The sequence below is a fragment of the Trichechus manatus genome, unplaced genomic scaffold (genome assembly GCF_000243295.1).
Source record: "Trichechus manatus latirostris isolate Lorelei unplaced genomic scaffold, TriManLat1.0 scaffold00045, whole genome shotgun sequence".
NCBI classification, from domain to species: domain Eukaryota; kingdom Metazoa; phylum Chordata; class Mammalia; order Sirenia; family Trichechidae; genus Trichechus; species Trichechus manatus.
The window spans coordinates 960,252-982,454 of record NW_004443981.1 but is presented as its reverse complement, the minus strand read 5'-3'; the positions used below and the strand labels follow the sequence as shown (position 1 = coordinate 982,454).

Below are 22,203 nucleotides of genomic sequence, written 5' to 3'. Positions count from 1 at the left end.
GGGGGCGTCGCCGGGGGCGAGGAGCGCGGCCGAGGTGGGGCGTGTGCGCTCAGCGCCGCCGAGCGAAGCCGACGTGCCCGCCGAAGCGCGCGCCCGGGCGGGTGTGAGCGAGTGTGTGTGTGCGGGAGTGTGTGCGTACACGCCTTCGGGGGCCGGTGACACTGCAGTGGGCTTCTTCGTTGAGCCGGCCCTCGGGCTGCTCAGTCCCCAGCCAACCTGCACCGCATTTAGGAAACAGCTTGGCTCTGTCATCTTCCGGAGCCTTCCTCTGCATCCACACCTCGCTTAGCTTACTTTTCCCTTGACCCAGGGTGCCACAGCCGGCCACCCCCCTAATCGGTACAAACACCCAAGCCTTTTCCAGTTCTCCCCTAAGCCAATATTTTCCCACTTATCTCTCACTGGGGTTTCTCTTTGAGCCAGGTCAGGCTCCCCCATTCTTGGAAATTGTTTTATTGGACTGCTGTACCGAGGCGTGCAAAGCTTGAGGACTTTATTATTATAAAATAGACTCTTTTCAGTTCCTCCCCTTCTGAGCAACGGAGCAATGAAATTTCCAATCGAGACTCCAAGGAAACAGGTGAACTGGGATCCTAAAGGTAGGTATCTCCGACTTTTGGCCGCCCTCACCCTGCCTCCGTCTCCTGCATGTGCGCGCCTCCGTGAGCGGAGGACTCGCTTCTCGCAGCGTGTGTCCTCAGGCTGGGATCTGAGCTTGGGAACTGCACCACTGGTGGGAGGAGGGCGGAGGCAGCGTGGGTTCCGAACCCAGATACTGCCTGTCATTATCACATAATCATTGTCCTTCCTGGATGGCTTTAAAATCTATTCAAAGATACACTAAGTCCGCTGTTTGGCTTGACATAGCACAAAGTGTCGGTATTTGCTTTTGACTTTGTGCGACTGTGTGTGTATGTGTGTGTGTCCTTTGTTTCTGGTGATCTTTGTCTCTCTGGCAGATGGGTGGGGTGGCTCCCCTTGGACCCGGAGCCGCGCCGCCTGCCCGGGTGTCCTCAGTGGGAAAGGTTTCCTGGCAGCAAGTGGAGAGCGGATCTGCACAGCAGCGGTCCCTGAGGGTGACCCTTCTCTAAGAGCGTGCGGAATAATGGAGCCCACGGGGGCCTCCCGAGTCTTGGCTCAGTCTTACTACCAAACCAGGCAGCTGGTTTGGTTCAGGTCATAGTAGGAAGGAGACGAGGAGTGGTTGGCGAGAAGGGTGGGGCTGGCAGGGGCTGGGGAGGGGGCATGCAGTGTGCCTGCTGGAGAAGGGGTGTCATTTATAAGCGCTTATGAGTGTTGGATAATGTTCCCTGGACGCAAAAGAGGGCGATTAAGACCGATTTGTGTGTTGTTCCCAGTGTTGGCCACCGTGCCTTTAATTAGCATACAAATGTTAAGGCTCCTCCTCAGTATCAGGATGGGAGCAGAACAAGTTGAAACCGAGTGTTCAGTTTTGACAAGAATACTCTTCAGCATTTGTCTTAGCTCGGCTGAGCTGGGCTAGGCAATGCCTCTGTGTGTTTGGCTTGAAATTCAACCAAGCATGTGTGTAATGTTCTTTATGAGTGCATTTCTTCTTTTCTCCGGACTGAAGACGAAGAAACCCACTCACATCTTGACTAAATGTCTTACGAATTGACTGGCTATTTACGAGTGAGCGGTATTGGCTTTTTTAAACACCAAGGTTCTTACACCTTATATACAATGCAAACCTTCAATTTTTTGTCTCTAATCTCTGGAAATATGGAGGTATGCTGTGTCTTTTTTTCTTTTTTTAAATCCTTGCAAAACATATTTATTGAAAACCTACTACATACTATACCAAGAACTGTCTCAGTCCCTGGGGATACAGTCAGAAGAAGACAGACAGAAGGTCTGCATCCTTGGAGTTTACAGTGAGGGAGATGGATGCAAAACAATCACTGCCCAGAAGAGTGCATGTTGACAAGTTTATATATGTTCCTTGAAGGAGAAGATCAGTGCTTTAAGAAAGTGTCTGATTGAGCAGACTGTCTAGGACCAGGAGATGGGCGTGGTCAGGGAAGGCTTCCCTGAGGAGTTGAGACTTACACTGAGACCTAGAGGATGAACAGGAGTTAACAGACTAATGAGGAGAGGAAGGTGTTCCAGAAGAGGGACCAGCAAGTTCAAAGGCCCTGAGGTAGGAGGGAGCATTGTGTATGATGAACTGAAAGGAGGTCCCCATGGCTGGCATGGGGAGTGAGGGAATGTGTATTTTGAAATGTGGTTGGGGATGGGGGGTGGTCCACAGTGGTCAAAGGGCTGTGCTGTTGGGGTGGGTTGGGATTCTGGGGTGGGGGAAGGAGTGTAGCCTTTATCTTAAGCCAATGAAGGGTTTCAGGCAGAGGAGGGACATGATCTAAACTAAGTTTCAAAACACGTGATGTGTGGCTCCCATGGATGGAGGGGACCAGAGACGATGGTGGCATGGACCAGCATGGTGGCCGTAGAGACGGAGAAGTGGACGGAGTTGGGAGCTATAGAGGATGTGAAGTCAACAGGCTTTGTGGGAATAAAGTATGCAGGTGGAGGAATTGGAATGACTGGACAGTAGCCAGGGCAGGACCAGTCTTGAGGGAAAGCTCATGAGTTTGCCCTAGGACTTGTTGAGCAGGAGATGTCCATGAGTCATTCAAGGAGTGTGTCATGTGGACAGTTGTCTAAAGGGTCGGAATCTTCGAGGAACTTGGTGGGGTCGGGGGGAGAAGGGAAGTGGGGAGAATTTTGTGAAGCTTGCCTTGGCTTTTAAAATACATTTCTGTATGATAATCATTCTAAATCTTCATGTCGCAGTGATAGATCCAGCCATCAACATTTTATAGTCTGGGACAGTGGAGAAACATGCAAGAAGCATCTGAAGTCACAACCAATGGCTGCTGCTAGTAAAAAGAGCCCAATAAAAATAACATTCAGAAAGCAATCATCTTATGCCAGGTGCTTTCTGCACCCGTTTATTTCACCCTCACAGTAGTTATCGGATGATATGAGTGTTATTGTCTCTGTTTGACATGTGATTGCCACCATGACACCACCAAGGTGCTTTCCAGTGACATGCTCTGGCTTCACACATGGTTGTTCTTGAAGGTGGAGGTAGCAGTAGTCTTTCTAGCCAGTAGACAGAGGTGGCAGTGTGGGAAGTGAGGGTGGCAGATCTCTCACCTATATAGAACTATATACCAGGCATTGGTCTGGTGCTTTACATATATTAATTTAGTAAATCTTCACAAAAAAAAATTAGGAGGAAGATACTATCCTAATTTTACAGACAAAGGAACTCAGGAACAGAGAGGTTGAGTAACTTGCCTAAGGTCACACAGCCAGTAGGTGGTGACTTTCGAATAGAATCTGGGCTCTTAAACACTCTTCTAGTCTGTGTGTCTTAAGTAATTTGAACTTTTGACTCTTGCCTGGTGAGGCTCCCAGAGTGCAGGGACAGGAGTAGCTTGCTGGGTGGAGGAGGAGCAGGAGAAGGAGAGAGCAGAGGAGAAGGAGCAGAAGACAGAGGAGAAAGTGAGAGAGGAGGAGGAGAGGAGGAGGGGGAAGAGGGAGAGGAGGAGGGGGAAGAAGGAGAGGAGGAGGGGGAAGAGGGAGAGGAGGAGGAGGGAGAGGAGGAGGAGGGAGAGGAGGAGGAGGAGGGAGAGGAGGAGGAAGAGGGAGAGGAGAAGGAAGAGGGAGGAAGATGGGGAGGGAGAGCAGTGGTCAGCACTTCCTCACTCATTCCTTTCTCCACTAACCCATCTAGCCAAATAACGTTTCCACTTTTGCTTCTGGTGGGCCAGTCACTAGGCACTGAACAGATTTTGAGTCTGTTCTTCGGTGATTTGTGTTTACACAGACCAAAATGTGTTTAGCAGGGCAAAGATGAAAGGGACCCTAGTATCACAGTGGAAAAATCAGAGGGACAGTTTGCCTTACATAGACTGTAAGCTTTGGGTATTAACAGACTTGACCCTTCAGGTGGAGATGCTTGTGGGTAGTGGAAGGAAGTTGTAATCATGATGTTGTGCTTACAGCCCCGTTACCTGACAATTTAATAGCACAAAATGAAGGTGGTTTGAGAACAGATTGGTTTTGACTGTACCTGGGTGAGTTAAGGAAAACAATGTCAAGAGGTTTAGGTGTAAAAGTAAGACCTAATGTAAGATGACTATCTTCTGGTGGGCTATGGCCTTTCTCCATATTCATAAAAACAAGACTTCAGTAAACAGGGTAACTGTGTGTAGAACCTACACGAAAGTAGATTGGAATACCACAACTTAGGTGCATTTAAATCACTGACATCACTTGTTGATGATTTTCTGCTTAAAATTGGGATTGGCTTGGCACTTATGTATATTGACCAGTAAAAAACCAAACCACTTGCTGTTGAGTTGACTCTGACTCATGGTGACCTCATGTATGTCAGAGTAGAAGGTGCTCCATAGGGTTTTCAATGGCTGAGTTTTCAGAAGTAGATCACCAGGCTTTTATTTCAAGATGCCTCTGGGTGGACCCGCACCTCTAACCTTTTAGTTAGCAGCCACGGGTGTTAACCGTTTGCACCACCCAGGGACTCCTATGTATGTTAAGGGCTTTTAAGAACCAATAAAATCAGCAAATAGTATTTCTACAGCTTGAGGGAAGCAGATCAATATGCTGTAAGAAACTCTAGATTTGGGGACAAAAGAATTAGGTTTGAGAACCAGCTGTACCATTAATTAGCTGTGTGACTTTAAGCTGCTCATTTAGCCTCTCTTCGTGGAAAGGGGCCATTGACATAGCCTCTGCTTACCTCTTTGACCTTCCTCAATTTCCTCCTTTGATCTGATTTTTGGGCCACTTAGCTTTCTTTTGTTCCTCAAACAGATCAAACTTCTTTCTGTCTCAGGGCTTTTGCACTTGCAGTTCCCACTGCTTATAATGCTCTTCCTCACATATTCACATGGCTGGTACCTTTCCATCATTTGAATCTCATCTCAAATGTCACCTCATTAGTGAGAGCTTTCTTGCTCCATCTGAAGACCTCTCCTCCTGTTCTCCAGCCTCATCACTGTTATGTCACCTACTCAGTTGTTTTCCTGACTCTTGTTATGATCTGAAACCACCTTACTTCCTCATGTGTCATGTTTGTTGCCTCCTCCCTCACTGGCACGTGAGCTCCATGAGCTGGACTGTCTCTGCCTTGTCCACTGCCATATCCCCAGGGCCTCGGGAAGTGCCTGGCATAGTGTTGTTATTGTTGGGTGCCATTGAGTTGGTTCCGACTCACAGTGACCCTGTGTACAACAGAATGAACACTGCCCGGTCCTGTGCCATCCTCACAATCGATGGTATGCTTGAGCCCATTATCGCAGCCACTGTGTCAATCCATCTCTCCGAGCATCTTCCTCTTTTCGCTGACCCTCTACTTTACCAAGCACGATGTCCTTCTCCAGGTAGTCCCTCCTGATAACACATCCAAAGTATGTGAGACGGAGTCTCACCATCCTTGCTTCTAAGGACCATTCTGGCTGTACTTCTTCGAAGATAGATTTGTTTGTTCTTTTGGCAGTCCATAGTATATTCAATATTCTTTGCCAGCACCATAATTCAAAAGCATTAATTCTTCTTCCATCTTCCTTATTCATTGTCCAGCTTTTGCGTGCATATGAGGCAATTGAAAACACCATGGCTTGGGTCAGGTGCACCTTAGTCCTCAAGGTGACACTCAGTAATCACATCGTAGACACTCAATAACCTTTGCTGAATGAATGGATGGATAGTGGGATGGGTTGGAGAGTATCCCTAAGGCTTCATGCATCACAGAAATTCCAGGACCCCTCTGAACTACTAATGGTGAAGTACGAATAAGGAGAAAGGAAGAATATCCCTAAATAGTAGGACATTTGGAAAAAAACAAACCTGTTGCCATCAAGTTGATTTTGACTCATGGCGACCCCGTGTGTTACAGAGTAGCACTACTCCATAGGGTTTTCTGGCTGTGATCTCTATGGAAGTAGATTGGGGTCTTTCTTCTGAAGTGCCACTGGGTAGGTTCAAACTGCCAACCTTTTGGTTAGTAGTCAAGCGCAACTGTTTGCATTGCTCAGGGACCTGGGATGTTGGAAATCACGCCAATATTCCCACTTTCTTGAAGTCTCCCAGCTCTTCAAGGCCTCCAGAGGATGGTTTCCTTCTTTTCTCCCCTTTCACTGGAGTGAAAAGTCTAACGGGGGCTGTGCTGATCTAGTCTGATAAAGATACGATCAGTGTCCAGTGAGTAATTTGGTTCATATTCACCACTGGAGCATTTTTAGGTATTTGAATCCAGTTAAGACGGAAGCAAAGACGCAGAGCAGTAGGTGGATTTTTAAAAAGCTGTACTTCTAGTGCATACTTTAATGCAAAATTTGGGAGAGGCCTCTACCGTGAGTATGTAGCACCTTTCAGCTGACAGAACACTTTTTACAAATTATCTCGTTTGCTCTTTAAACAACTCTAGTTCTGTAGATATTAGAATCTTAGCTTTGTGGATGGGTAAACTAAGACGTAGCAAGAGTACATGACTTATCTGGGGGCCTAAAGTGGCAAACAGGGCAGAGCTGGGCCCAACCCAGGTCTTTTGATTTTTTTTTAAATCGTTATAAAAATACATATGCAAAACATTTGCCAATTCAAATTTTTTACACGTACAATTCAGCGACACCAATTATATTAATCATGTTGTGCAACCATCATTAGTGTCTGCTGCCAAATTTTTTATCACCGTAAACAGATACTCAATGATTCCTAAACGAGACTCCTCCTTTCCCCCCTCCCTCCTGCCCCTGGTCAAACACTTGTATTGCCTTGGGCAAATCTGCTGCAAAAGCCCTCTTTGAAGTGTTGAAAAGCAAAGACGTCACTTTGAGGACTAAGGTGCACCTGACTCACCATAGTATTTTCTTTTTCTTCTTTTTTTTTTAGACAGTAGGGAGCTCTAAAAACTTTTATTTATTTTACTTTGAATGTGAATCAGTGTTATAAATTTCATATCAGACTTCTTTTTTTATTATACTTTAGACGAAGGTTTACAGAACAAATTCTAGCTTCTCATTGAACAATTAGTACGCATATTATTTTGTAACATTGGTCACCAACCCTATGACTTATCAACACTCTCCCTTCTCGACCTTGGGTTCCATATTACCAGCTTTCCTGTCCCCTCCTGCCTTCTCATCCTTGCCCCTGGGCTGGTGTGCCCCTTTACTCTCATTTTGATTTATGAGCCCTAATCTTTGGCTGAAGGGTGAACCTCAGGAGTGACTTCATTACTGAGCTAAAAGAGTGTCCAGGGGCCATACTCTCAGAGTTTTTCCAGTCTCTGTCAGGCCAGTAAGTCTGGTCTTTTTTTGTGAGTTAGAATTTTGTTCTACGTTTTTCTCCAGCTTTGTCCAGGACCCTCTATAGTGATCCCTGTCAGAGCAGTCAGTGGTGGTAGCTGGGCACCATCTAGCTGTGCTGGGCTCAGTCTGGTGGAAGCTGTGGTAGTTGTGGTCCATTAGTCCTTTGGACTAATCTTTCCCTTGTGTCTTTAGTTTTCTTCATTCTCTCTTGCTCCTGACGGGATGAGACCAGTGGAATATCTTAGATGGCTGCTCACAAGCTTTGAAGACCCCAGACAACAAGCCATAGTATTTTCAGTCACCTTATATGCATATGAAAGTTGGACAATGAATAAGGAAGACTGAAGAAGAATTGACACCTTTGAATTATGGTGTTGGTGAAGAATATTGAATATACCATGGACTGCCAGAAGAAGGAACAAATCTGTCTTGGAAGAAGTACAGCCAGAATGCTTCTTAGAAGCAAGGATGGTGAGACTTTGTCTCACATACTTTGGTCATGTTATCAGGAGGGATCAGTCCCTGGAGAAGGACATTATGCTTGGTAAAGTAGAGGGTAAGCAAAAGAGAAGAAGACCCTCAGTGAGATGGATTGACACAGTGGCTGCAACAATAGGCTCAAGTATAACAGCAATTGTAAGGATGGAGTAGGACTGGGCAGTATTTTGTTCTGTTGTAGATGGGGTTGCTATGAGTCGGAACCGACTCGACAGCACTTAACAACAACGACAACAATAACTTGGCTGTGGTAACTACCAATAAATTTTGGTCTCTACTTATGGGGCTCTGGTGGCACAGTGGTTAAGAGCTTGGCTGCTAACCAAAAGGTCAGCAGTTCAAATCCATCAGCTGCTCCTTGAAAACCCTATGGGGAAGTTCCACTCTGTCATAAATTGACTTGATGGCAACAGGTTTTATGCGCTTATACTTCATATAAGTGAAATCATACAATATTTGAACTTTTGTAACTGATTTACTTCACTCAGCATAATGTTTTCAAAGTTCATCCATGTTGTAGCATGTATCAGGACTTCTATTCGCTTTGTGACTGAGGAATATTCCATTGTATACATGTACCACGTTGTATTGATTCATTCATTTGTTGATGGACACTTAGGTTTCTCCACTTTTTGGCTATTGTGAATAGTGCTGCAGAGAACACTGATGTACATGTGTCTGTTTGCATTGCTGTTTTCAAAGTATGAGCTCTGGTGACACAGTGGTTAAGAGCTCAGCTGCTAACTAAAAGGTTGGCAGTTCGAATCCCCCAGCCGCTCCTTGGAAACCCTATGAGGCAGTTCTACTCTGTCCTATAGGGTTGCTATGAGTTGGAATTGACTTGATGGTGGTGGGTTTACGAGGCCAAGTCTTTTAATTCTTAAATCCAGGACAATTTCCCTTAAGCTCTTCTTCGTTTTAGGGTTCTTGTCCATTGCATACTCTTGCATTCCGTCTTACGCAAAAGTGTATTCAAAAGTGTATCTGAGAGATTTAGAGGAAAGTCTTCCCTGATCAGTGAGTCCTCAGACAATAGCTGTGCTCAGCAGATTGTGCTTGTGCAGGTTGGCACTTCCTTTTTCCCATGAGTTCAAGTGAAGACCCTTGGACTCCATTTGTGCTCCGATGGCTAAAAGGAGATTTTGGTCTCTTGTGAATTCGAGGTATGCCCGATTTGCACAGTCGCTTTAGTGCTGTCTTTATTAATGTGTTTCCAAACACACATTTGCATAACTTAGATTTTCTGGAAAGAAAATAATCTATTTTTAATTTAATATCCAACTTTCAGGAGAACAGCCTTCCAGATGGGATTAATAATGTGCCAAAATCACCACAATTACCCTAGAAAGTAAACAGTAAAGATGTTCCAAAGGTTGTCTGGGCCAAGATTTGGTTCAGCGTTCTTTTCTAGCAGTGTCTAAGGGGAGCATCATTATCCTTTTACAATCCCAATGATTATTGGTTGGAATTAAGACCGGGCAAGTTGGCTTTGCTATTCCACACCATTTCTAAAACATTTGTGCCTTGGCTCCGTATGAACATCAGCTTAAATCAGATGTATTTGAAAAATACAATCCCCATCTTGCCTCAAATTGAGCAACTTCAACCACTACGGAGATACGATGTAAAGTGTGTCTAATATAGAAACAGTGCTAGTGGCTGGCTGTTGGCAAAAAGGTGTTTTGGAGCTAGTGGACTACTATATACTTTTGGCCCATAGAGAGTTAGACAGAGTTTAATGACAAAACAGAGTGAAGCCATTTTACTAATAGGCTATTATGAGTTTTCAGTTTGGAGAGCTCTCTTGGCTGTGGCAGAAAGGTGAATAAAATGACAATCTTCTATTGTCCTTAGATTCTTTTATAAAGGGCACTTACTGGATGACCCAGCCTAGTTAGGGTTGATTAGGGGGTCAGCTCTGCATGACTTGGTTACAGAGTCTACCCAAACATGGTACCAGGAACACAGTTGCCATGTTGGTTACACCCACATGGCAGATTTCTCTCTTTAAGAATTATGGTGGTCAAAGGACCTAGCAGTACTCTCAGGGGAGACTGCTATTTATCTGTGTCAGACTTATTACTGTCACCCAGAATAGGGGAACAAAACCCTCATGTTTACTTTCTAGAACATTTATTTGTGGTTTGTGAACAGTTTGAGACCCCCTGCCTCCTCTTCCCTGCTGTAAGTGTCTGGGACTGAGTACTATGAATTCAAATAAAACTTGAATTTCTGATCCTCCAGCTAGGGTGAGGGCAGGATGAGGGCCAGAGCTATCAGCATGGAAGGGGTCACAGGGGAAGATGGACTAAGAAGAAAGGCCTGAAAGTCTACTACTGAAAATCAACCGATGAAAACCCTGTGGATCACAATGGTGTGGTCTGCAACTGATCATGGGGATGGTGCAGGTCTGGGCAGCATTTTCTCCCATTGTGTATGGGGTCGCCATGGGTCAGGGGTCGATTTGATAGCAGCTAACAACAACAACCTGGTGTTGGGGCATTTACAGTTTTAAAAAAGATGCTTGAAGAGACAATCCAGATTTGCTCAAGTGGTGGAATACCTGGAAGTCACAGGGAGCTTTGCAGAATGGCCTACACATACGAATATTTGTAATCCTGACATATAAGCTGGGAAAAATTTTACAACCTGGGAAATGAGTTTCTTATATGTAAGCAGGCCTTTAGGTTCCCCAAATAATAACACATCATATTTTAGCAGGATAAAGACAAACAGTATAACCTACCAGATTTAATGTGATATGAGCCAGACAGGCTAAATGGAGATGCTTGGTGTCAGGTGTGATACTTGACAATTGAACATTCACTTATTTTGTCATGTGAGACAAGAAGGCAGGCCCCAGATGTTTAAGAGAAATTGGTGGAAGGAAAAGCTTAGAGATGAAAACGTACTATCCATTAACTTATTTTTTCCCTTTGCTAATTGGGAACAGTCTATTGTCAGTCCATTTTAGCCATGGACCATCCTGGGTCAGCTCCTCAATTCCACTGTTGAGAATGTTGCTTTAGGCCAAAAGCATTCATTTCTCATGGTGAAAGTTGAGGCCATGTGGAAAGTAGTTATGGTAGATCTGGTTCAGCTTATAACAAAAATAACCCCGTTGTCACTGAGTCAATTTTGACTCATGGTGACCCTATGTGATACTGAACAGAACTGCTTCATAGGGTTTTCTTGGCTATAATCTTTATGGAAACAGGCCTTTCTTCCATGGAGCTGCTGGGTGGGTTTGAACCACAAAACCACCTTTAGGTTAGCTGCTGATTGCAAGCCACATGTGTCACTCAAGGACAGTTCAACATATACATCCTTAAAATAACCTGATAGAAGATAGGACTTAGCCCTGAACAAGATAGCACTCTCTGTATAGCATAGGAGCTTAGGGTGGGCACACCTGGTTCTAGTGCTTGCTTTGCCACACCACCTCATTTGCCTCATATAGAAAAGGAGGGAATTGGGCTGTTAATGGCTAAGATCTCTTCCTACTCTGGCATTCTTAGGTTGCATGAATCCCAATTCAAGCTACTTCACTTACTAGTGGGTGATCTTGGGCAAGTTGCTTCATCTCTCTGTGACTTGGTCTCCTCATCTGTAAGACTGAGATAATTACAGCCTGTATTTCCTTGGTTTGTTATGCAGATTAAATAATGTGATGTGTGTAAAGCTCTTAGAAGAGTTCCCAGGGCATTGTAAGGGCTCCATGAGTGGTCCCTGCAGTATGTGGTTATCAGGGTTACAGAGCACCTATTCTATGAAGTCAGGGCAGGCTCCAGCTCCAGTATTTTCCGAAGCATCCTGTTCCCTCTCCAGGACATCTGGGAGAGTGACCCATAGCAGAGCCTACCCTTCTGAGTCCTGAGACTCTCTTAGGTCCCCCAGTATTTTTGTTGTTGTTGTCAGATGTTGAGATGCTGCCCAGACCATTGTGATCCATAAGGTTTTCACTGGCTGATTTTCAGAAGTAGATCGCCAGGCCTTTCTTCCTACTCTGTCTTAGTCTGGAAGCTCTGCTGGAACCTGTTTGGCATCACAGCAACATGCAAGCCTCCACTGACAGACAGGTGGTTGCTGTGCATGAGGTGCATTGGCCAGTGATTAAATCCAGGTCTCCCACATGGAAGGCCAGAACTCTACCATTGAACTACCAGTGACTCTCCAGCCTCTCCAGTATTCTTAATCCGTGTTTAACACACCTGGGCTATTCTGGCCAAACCAGGGGAAAGACCAGAGAAAGAACATGGTTTGAAATCACAATACTTGAGTATGAGTTATTATTATTCTACTGATTTTATTAGCTGTGGGAACTTGGGCAAGTCACTGAACCTTTCTGAGCCTTAGTTTTCTCCTGCGTAAAATACAGGTAACAGTGATACCTACTTCACAGTTGTTGCGATGAGCAAATGAGATAATAAATGTGAATGAGCTCTATCAACTGTTAAGTTCTAGACCAACACTTCTCAAAGTATGTTCCATGGGACACAAACTGGTTTCATCAGATGCTCTGACGAAAAAATAGTTTCATGGTCAAGTTAGTTTGCTGAGTGATACGTACTCAGTCCTTCCTGGAGAGTCGTCATGCACATTAGCATGCTATGAGTTATGTATTGCTGTGTAACAAATAAACCCAACATTTAGTGGCTTAAATCAATGACAGACATTTATTATCTTAAAGTTTCTGTGAGTCAGGAATTCTGGACCAGCTTAGCTGGTGGTCTGGCCAGGGGTCTCTCATGAGGTTGTGGTCAGACGTTGTTTGGGGCTGCTGTCTTCTGAAGGCTTGACTGAGGCTGGAGGATCTGCTTCCAAGATGATGTACTCACCTAGCAAACTGATGAGAGGCCTCATTTCCTCCCAACTTGGGCCTCTTCACTCCTCTTGAGTATCCTCACAACATGGTGGCTGGCTTCCCCTAGCACAAGCAATCCAAGAGAGAACAAGGTGTGATTGGCAATGCCTTTTATGACCTAACCTTAGAAATCGTACATCATTACAACCACTACCACATTCTTTTTATTAGCTGTGAGTCACTAAATTTGGCCCACGTTCATGCTGAGGGCGAATTAAGCTCTACTTTTAAAAGGAGGAGTGTCAAAGAATTTGAGGATATATTTTAAAACCACCATATGCATATTCCCCCTATAATTTGTTATATACTTACTAAGTACCAGGCACTGTGCTAAGTGCTTTACATTCATTATCTCTTCCTAGTCCAAAGAAATAGGTGGCATTATATCCTCATTTCTGGATGAGGAGGCTGAGGCCTACAGAATTTAAGTAACTTGTCTACAGTTGCCCAGTAATGCTATGATTCAAACTTGGCTCTGTATGAATTAGTGCCTGAATTTTCACCTTTACACTGTATGCCTTCTCCAGATAATCCGAGCAGTACAGAAACATGTTTAATTTTGTTTAATCCTGAGTTTCCTACTCAACCACAGAACCATAATTCATTTAACTCCATTTACCCCACCTTTGGACCCACTGTTGGAAATGATATTCTAGAAAGACAGGAATATGATGATAGTCCCTAGGTGGCGTAAATGGTTAATACATGCAGCTGCTAACTGAAAGGTTGGAGGTTCGAGTCCACCTAGAGACACCTCAGAGAAAGGCCTCATGATCTACTTCTGCGGTTCTACTCTGATACACATGAGGTTTCCATGAGTCTGAATTGACTTGATGGTAACTTGTGGTGGTGATGATGGTAATTTATTATAAAATGTGAATGTATAGTCTCATATCAGATCCCAGTATACCTACCAGTCTAAACAGATTATTCAATTCTGAAAAGCGTCTGCTGAGCCTATCTTGTGTGGGCACCATGCTGCATGTAAACCTGTGCGGAATTATCAGAGAAATGACCCCACAGAATACCCTATTTTTTCTCACTGTGAAACAAGAGTTTGGGTGACTCATGAGTCTTCTCCCTTCTGTTATGGATTCAGTGATTGAGAACCCAGTTTCCTTGAATAAAACCAGAAAAACCAGGTGACTGAGCACTAGAAATGTCGGGGAGCAGGGAGTCTGCTGTGTGTCTGGTGTGTTTCTGTAATGACAGCAGGCCACGTGTCTGGGTGACTGCAATGCAAGTGAGTATGCAGCCAAGACGGTAGGGACAATGTGACTGGGGGTGACGGGGTGTACCACATGGTGCCAAGTCACTGTTGGTGGTGTTAGCACACTGTGTCATATTTCGAGTAAACTTTTTCTTTTTTGGCTATCGCGTTGCTTTTTCCACACACTCTTGAAGACAAAATGATTTCCAGGAAGCAGGATGCATTTGATGCCTTAGAGGCATGTTTCCAGAAATGAAGGCCTGGCTTATTTATTCTGAATAAAGTTTTGGAGCTGCTGTGTCCCCAGGGAGAAAAGAGTGATGAGATTTCCTTTGTATCCTCATGGACTTGAGAACGATCAGGAGCTGGACATTGTTGAACATGTCACTTCCCACACTAAAATGGCAAAGAGAGGGCCTACAACAGGGGGAGAGTGGGTTGAATGAGGCTGCCTGAGGCCCTAGTCATGTTCCAGAGCCAACTGTCATGGCGTCTGTAACCATAGTAACCAAGGGCCGAAAAATTCTTGGGATACAGATCTGCCATTGCACCCACCTTCTGGTTCTGCTGTTTCTCCTCTATTCCTCCATCCAACTATCCTTGTATACCCTGCCCCCTACACACAGTGACTGAATTTTAGGGTGGCTCCTACACGGGTATTTCACTTTCTGACTAACTCTACACTTCCTGAGGCCCCATTTTCAATCCCTAGGCCCACAGCAGATTCATTATGACCCAGACGAAGCTATGCGCACATCATTTTCTCAGCGTTTCCATTTTAACTATGAAAAATTAGCCATCAGTCACGTAGTGTACTTCGTCTAGGTTTAATTGTAGCCGTGCGTAATGATGGTGGCTCACGGCCCTCGTTGTTTTGAATAACACTCCTTCACTCGCAGGCTGGTTGAGATCTTGAGTTTTAGACGTATTAGAAAGTAGCAGAGACCCTGATGGAGCAGGAGAAAAATGGGATGCAGAACTCAAATTCTAGTAGAAAGACCAGACTTAATGGTCTGACTGAGACTGGAGGGACCCCGGAAGACATGGCCCCTGGACCTTCCGTTAGCCCAGAACTGAAACCATTCCCGAAGTCAACTTTTCAGACAAAGATTAGACTAGACTGTGGGACAGAAAATGATACTCATGAAGAGAGTGCTTCTTAGCTCAAGTAGATACATGAGACTAAACGGGCAGCTCCTGTCCGGAGGCGAGATGAGAAGGCAATAAGGGGCAGGAGCTGGTTGAATGGACATGGGAAATCCAGGGTGGAAAGGAGGAGTGTGCTGTCACATTATAGGGAGAGCAGCTAGGGTCACATAGCAATGTGTGTATAAATTTTTGTATCAGAAACTGACTTGAACTGTAAACTTTCACTTAAAGCACAAAAAAAAAAAAATTAAAAAAACAAAACAAAACAGAGAAAGCCCATGAAGTGCAGTGGTCTCTAGTCAGGAGACCTGAATTCTGGTACTGGCTGGAGAGCGCGGTGCAGCAGGAGGGCGGAGAGGTGGGTGCTGTCGAGTCAGTTCTGACTCATAGCGGCCCTGTGTACAACAGAATGAAACACTGCCTGGTCCTGCGCCCTCCTCACAATCGTTGTTATGCCTGAGCCCATTGTTGCGGCCACTGTGTCAGTCCATCTCGTTGAGGGCCTTCCTGTTTTTCGCTAACCAGTAAGTAGTAGGTCCTAGTAAGAAGTTTTATCTTTTTCCTGAAAAAAAAAAAAAAAGGCAGGCACTGAATGGTTTGAAGTAGAAAAGCGACACAATCGGATTTGTACTTTAAAGATTATTTAAGCCACTCATAAATTGATTAATTGATTCATTCCTTCATTCAGTCAGTGTTTACAGAAGATACCTATTACGTACCAGGCACAATGTTGGGTGCAGGACACCCCTGGGATGTCCTGTGTCTTCTTGTAGGGAGCATAGGAATTTTCGAAAAACATTTAGGCAGAGAAAAGCTTTTCCTGACACCTTTAGTTTAAAGCAGCCGATTCCAAACTTCTGGTTGCTAATGGGAGGTCTATTTTAAACCAATGACCACCACCTTTTTAATTTCTGTTAATTAAAAATGGAGTCCCTGGGCGGTGCAAATGGTTAATGCACTCAACTGCTAGGAGGTTTGAGTTCACCCAGAAGCAGCTGGGAAGAAAGCCCTGGTGATCTGCTTCTGAAAAATCAGCCACTGAAAACCCTATGGAGCACAGCTCTACTCTGACACACATGGGGTCTCCAGGAGTCAGAACTGACTTGACGTTAATTAAAATAATCCCTTTCCTTGGCTTTGTTACTCAGCCCTTGATTCTGCGATAATTTGCATATCTGGAGTTGACTAATAATAAACTCAAAATTCTGGCATGCCCGTATTCAAACTTCAAACGCCTTTTAGAAGCATGCGGCTATCGGTCCAGCATAATGGGCCTAATAGAAATTGCCGGCGTCTCCTCCATGCCTGCTGTCTCTTTGTTTCTGCTGTGTCGGGGGCATTGTGACATTAGGGGTATTTCTCTGTTGACTATAATGGGACCCCTGCCAGTCATGTCTTTGTGGACCCGGCTCAGAGGGCCGCACAGAAGCCTGTGATGTGCCGGTCCCTTTCTCTGGCAGGGTGAGAACACAGCTTCTCTAGGCGCATGAATGCCTGCTCTGTCAGGCAGTAATCTCCACATTCAGCCTCCCTCTCTAAAGACAGGCGGAGCACAGCCACAGGGGGTGGGATTTGAGGAGATCTGTAAGTCCCTCTCCACCAACGACTCAAACCATTCCTTCCCAGGCCTATCAGGGTGCCTCGCATCTGTCAGTGTCTCTATTCATTGCAATCTTTCATTCATCCATCTGGTTATTCCATAAGCATTTAGCCCTGCAGAAATGGGGCTAAGAACTAAACATAGAAAGATAAAGACACGAGTCTGTGTATCCAGAGAACTCGCGATCTATCCGCCGAGACAGGTGCATAATCAGGTAATTATGATAAACTGTGATAAATGCTCTGATAGGGATATGGATTAAAACATCATCTCCAGAACACAGCTTGTTAAAATGCAAATATATTTTCTGAGGGTCACACACACAAAAAAACAAAACAACCAATTGCCGTTGACTCCAACTCATGGCGACCCCTTGCATGTCAGAGTAGAACTGTGCTCCATAGGGTTTTCGATGGCTGATTTTTCAGAAGTAGATTGGCGGGCCTTTCTTTCCAGGTGCCTCTGGGTGGACTTGAACCTCTAGCCTTTTGGTTAGCAGCTGAGCACATCAACCGTTTGCACCAACCAGGAACTCTAAGAGTAACATACTAAGTCTCAATTACCCGTCAGTACAGCCAAGTTAATCAAGTTCTATGAGACAGCTGGGCCATGAAGGAATGGGACAGTGGGCCGATATGTATCGATGGGTTGATGTCAAGTGGGGAAGGGAGAGATCCAGAACGTGAAACTGTAGTTGGGAACAGGCTTTGGTGAGATGTTGTGCAGGGAGCAGACTGAGGGCCATGGTGCTGATAGATTGTGTGATGGAGGTGGGGTGGGGATGGAGGGGCACAGGTGCAGAAGGAGGACAGAAGGCACTGGGAAGAGATGGGAAGGGCACTGAAGGCAAACTTCTGCTCGTGTAAACATTGCCCAGGGTGCACCCTGTTCCCACTAAACTCGCCTCAGAGATTGGAAGGCACCTTTGAGATATACAAGCCCTACACTTTTCAGAGGACAACACTGAAGTACAGAGGGCTCAGGCGACCTGTCCTTGGCCAGACAGCAAAGAGGGGACAAACCCATCCTTGAACTCTTATCCCCTAACCTCCATTATTCAATATTGCCTTTCCTGGTAATGCCAACACGTGCTGGTGCCCTTTTTCTCTTCCCCTGAAGACATCCTTTAGGAAGAAGAATTAATGTAGGGCTAGGGTCGCTATGAGTCGGAATTGATTCAATGGCAACGGGCTTGGTTTTTTTTTTTTTTTTTGGTATAGCTCTACTGAGGAGCCCTGGTGGCACAGTGTTTAAGCACTTGGCTGCTAACTAAAAGGTTGGCATTTCGAACCCACTGGCTCCATGGGAGAAGGATGTGGCAGTCTGCTTCCCTAAAGATTACAGCCTTGGAAACCCTATGGGGCAGTTCTACTCTGTACTATAGGGTTGCTGTGAGTGGGAATCGACTAGACAGCAGCGAATTTTATAGCTCTACTAGAGCCAGGAGCATATTGGTTCTGAGATTCCAATACAAATCCTCTATAAGTCTATAACAAGTATGGATGTGAGTATACATCCAGCCTCTTGGAGAAAACATCCCTTCATTTGTTCGATAAACATGTACTGAGTGCCTTCTTTGTGCCAGGCACTGTTCTGGACTCTGGAGAGACAGAGATGAAGTCTCTGCCCTCATGAAAATTTCCCTTCTAGCCAAAACTCAGCATCTCTTACAGATACCCAGGTCAACTTCTGCTTTTTAGAAATCTGTTTCAGGCACACATTTGACAAGTTGTTGTTAACTGCCATCAAACCAGTCTCCCACTATGGCGATCCCATGCACAATGGAACTAAATGCTGCCTGGTCCTGTGCCATGCGCCATTCCCATGATGGGTTAAGGATTGGACCATTGTGACCCATAGGGTTTTCATTGGCTGATTTTCTGAAGTAGATCGCCAGGCCTTTCTTCCTAGTCTGTCTTTGTTTGGAAGTGGAAACCTGTTCAGCATCATAGCAATATGCAAGCCTCCCATGACTGAAGAGTGGTGCCTGCACATGAGATGCATTGGCTGGGAATTGAACCTGAGTCTCCTGCAGGGAAGGTGAGAATTCTACCACTGAGCCACCGATGCTCCCCTATTTGACAAGTAAGGAGGTTTAAACAACTTTGTAATAAGGATGAAAACGAGACTACTCTGATATTACATTGCTTTGCAAAAAGTGCTTAGTTTGGTAATTTAGTATGGGATGAATGTTGATCCCACCGAAGGCAGCAACTTTCTGTTAGAAAATTCAGTGATTTCAAAGAAGGCCTCAGAACTGCCTAGTTTGTATTTAAATTTTATTAAGAGCCTTTGTCAATTAGGATGCTGTGGCTTCTGCCTGTATCACTGGGACTAGACTAGAGTTTTAGTCTCCTCTATGATGATGAGATGTAAATTAATCTCGAGGAATTGCAAGAGTCCAAAATGTTAGATACCTACACACACTCACACACACACACGCACACACACACACACACACACACACACACACACAAAAGCGCTCTCTCACGCGTGCGTACTCTCTCTCTCTCTCTAGAAGATGGGATTTTTTTTGCCACATATGATTTCCAAAGTTTCTAAATTTACATGTCTTCTGAATAGGGGAGAATTGGGGTTTCTGTTGATTATGAGCTGGTAGGCTCTTTGCAGGATCTGGGCTGCTGAAGCCAACAGAGAATCCAGGATGCCAGCCTGGGTCCCGAGGGGTTAAGGAGGCAGCAGCTGGCTGGACTGGCTGAGGTGTCCGCAGAGAATGCAGGGGGCAGTGAGACTCTTACTTGGTGTCTGAGGCAGGGTTATGGGTGAGGACACGCTTCCACCGCCAAGACTTCGTGCTGAGTGGTGGGACAGGCCTGTAGGAGCCATCCCACCACCAGCTACCAGAAACTTCTGCTTTGTTTTAAACTGGTCCTCATGAGCGAGGGAGTCCCTGGGTGGTGCAAATGGTTAATGTGCCCGGCCGCTAACAGAACTGTTGGTGGTTTGAGTCCACTCAGAGGCACCTAGGAAGAAAGGCCTGGCAATCTACTTTTGAAAAATCAGCCATTGAAAACCCTATGGAGCACAGTTTTACTCTGACACACATGGGGTGGCTATGAGTTGAAATCCACTTGACAGCAACTGTTTTTTTTTATTTCTCCCCTCCTTGTCTCTCTTTTCCACTCCCCTGCTGGCACTTTCTTCACTCGCTGAACAAACTGCTTGTGCTCAAATCTTTGTCTTACGCTCAGCTTCTGGTGGGACTCAAACTAAGACATATGGTAAAGTTCAACCTTCCTTTGCCTCTCTGCCTCACACCCCAGCTAGCGAGCTGTGATGACGGGAGAGAGTGGACATGGTACAGTACCCCTGAGATGTTCGACTTCTCAGGCAGGCTAAATGGTTCTCAGGGGACACCATCTTCAGCTGATCACCAGATGTCACCAAGACATCTTCAGCACAAATCCCAGTGCTGGTGGATGCTACATAAGGCCTGGAAAGAGAAGATGAGATTCGTTCCTGCCTTATCAGGCCATATCGTTTCCGTAATTCCCTTCTCAGAAGAAGACAGCATGAAGTATTTCTTAAGCCAGCACAGTAAGACTCCACTGCAATTCAGTATATTTATTAAACATTTGTGCTAGGCTCTGTGATGGATACTGAGATGTTAATAAGATGGTTTCTGACCTTGACGAGTTTCCATCTGGTAGTACTGAGTACCAAAACTATGACACAAGACAGAATACATACTCGGAAAGAGAGATAAAAAGTTCTATAGGAGTGTGAGGGAGGCAATGGAGAGGGCAAGGTGGGAAGGACTTCACAGGGGACAGAGTGTTTTAGATAGGTCTTGAAAGACCTTTCATGTTTTGCATACCTCACACATCATTGAAAACAAAGGAAGCAATTGGTTGGAACAAACTCATTTCCCTCTTCCAGGTCTGCCAGGCTATCTGGTCTGTACCCACCAGTCCTGTGTTTATTCCTTTATGGATGAAGTGTGTCCGCTCCTATCTAAGGGCAACCTCTCCATTTATGCTGGGGACCCCACCTCTTTGCTTTCTCAAGGACTTTGCTCCTTTGGTTATTCTCTTTTCTCCTGAACTGTCAATCTCTCCCTTTTGCTAGAATATTCTCCTTAGCATATAAGCGTGCTTCAGTATCTCCCATCATCTTCCTTCACCCCGTGTCCTCTCCAGCCACCTCCTGACTTATATGCTTCTTCACAGAGCAGGTGCTGGAAAGAGGTGTCTACAGTCATTGTCTCCACTTCCTTGCCTCACATTCTTTCTAACACACTCTGCTTGGGCTTCTGCTTTTATCAGGGTCACCAGTGGCCAATGCCATCAGCTTTCTGTTTTTCTGTCTTAAGTATCAATTAGGATGCTTTCAGCTGCATGTTGCAGAATGTCCTACTGAAAGTGGCTTAAACAACATGGACATTTACTGTGGAGAGAGTTATTTTCTCACTTATCAAGGTGATTCTGGAGTTGGCTCAGCTGCTTTGTGATGCCACTGAGGACCCAGGCTTTGTTCAGCTTCCTGCCATGCCTCCCTTAAAAGACTCCCTGGGTGGTGTGGTAAGAGGACTCCAGATGTTCCAGGCATTATGCCATCTCAACACGGGGAGGAAGGTGAAGTGGCCGTTTTCCTATGATTCCTCTTTTATTATGGAGGATCTTTTTCCCTTGAATTCCCATAGCATACTTTCCCTTATAGATCAACCCCTAAACCAATCACTGGTAAAGGGGAATGGTATTGGTATTGGCTTGGACCAGTTCAGGTTCATCTGGTGAGGCTGTGACTGGGGCCCATCTTCCTTGAACACGTGGCCATTTAACCAGCATTTAAGGAAAATGGGGGTCTGTGAGCAACAAAAGCGAAAGTACCTGGCAGCATCTGCCACATCTTTCTTCACACTCTGCAGCAATTTTGACATCCAATCACTCCCTCCTCTTGAAGCACTTCACTCTTGCCTTTTGCTTTGTGACGTTATTGTCTCTGGGTTTTCCTTCGACTTTCCTGGACATGCCTCAATTTCCCATTGTCTCCGTTTCCATTGCTCTACCTCTAAATGGTGGAATACCCATGCAGTTGGACTTGAGGCCCTTCTCCCTAGATGATGTCATCAGCCCCTTAATGCCATGTGTATACGTCTCTCCTAAGAGTGTATCTTCAGACTTGCACATCCGACTTGCCTGCTTGACGTTTCCACTCACGTCTAATGGCCATCTCAAGTTTACAAAGACCAGAACAGAGCTGTTGACTTTCTATCCCAAACCTGGTCTTCTTCAAGATTTTCTTATGTCAATAAATTTTACCACCATCTCTACCATACCAGTTGCTGTCCAGTTTATTCTGATTCATGGTGACCCCGTGTACGTCAGAGTAGAACTGTGCTCCATTGGGTTTTCAATGGCTGAGTTTTCAGGAGTAATCACCAGGGCTTTCTTCTGAGTGCCTCTGGGTGGACTCGAACCTCCAACCTTTCTATTAGCAGCCGAGCTCATTAACCATTTGCACAACCCAGGGACTCCTACATAGTTGCTCAAACCAA

The 22,203-nt window shown here is 45.2% G+C and overlaps 1 protein-coding gene across 1 annotated transcript in view; it reads left to right on the top strand.

Moving 5' to 3' along the window:
- The first annotated feature begins 103 nt into the window (after positions 1-103).
- Positions 104-22,203, top strand: part of KCNK10 (potassium two pore domain channel subfamily K member 10) — a 148,767-nt gene continuing 126,667 nt past the window's right edge. The window contains exon 1 of the mRNA XM_004376648.1: positions 104-599. Coding sequence (XP_004376705.1) covers positions 548-599 — 52 coding nt within the window. The 5' untranslated portion in view covers positions 104-547. The remainder of the gene's footprint in view (positions 600-22,203) is intronic.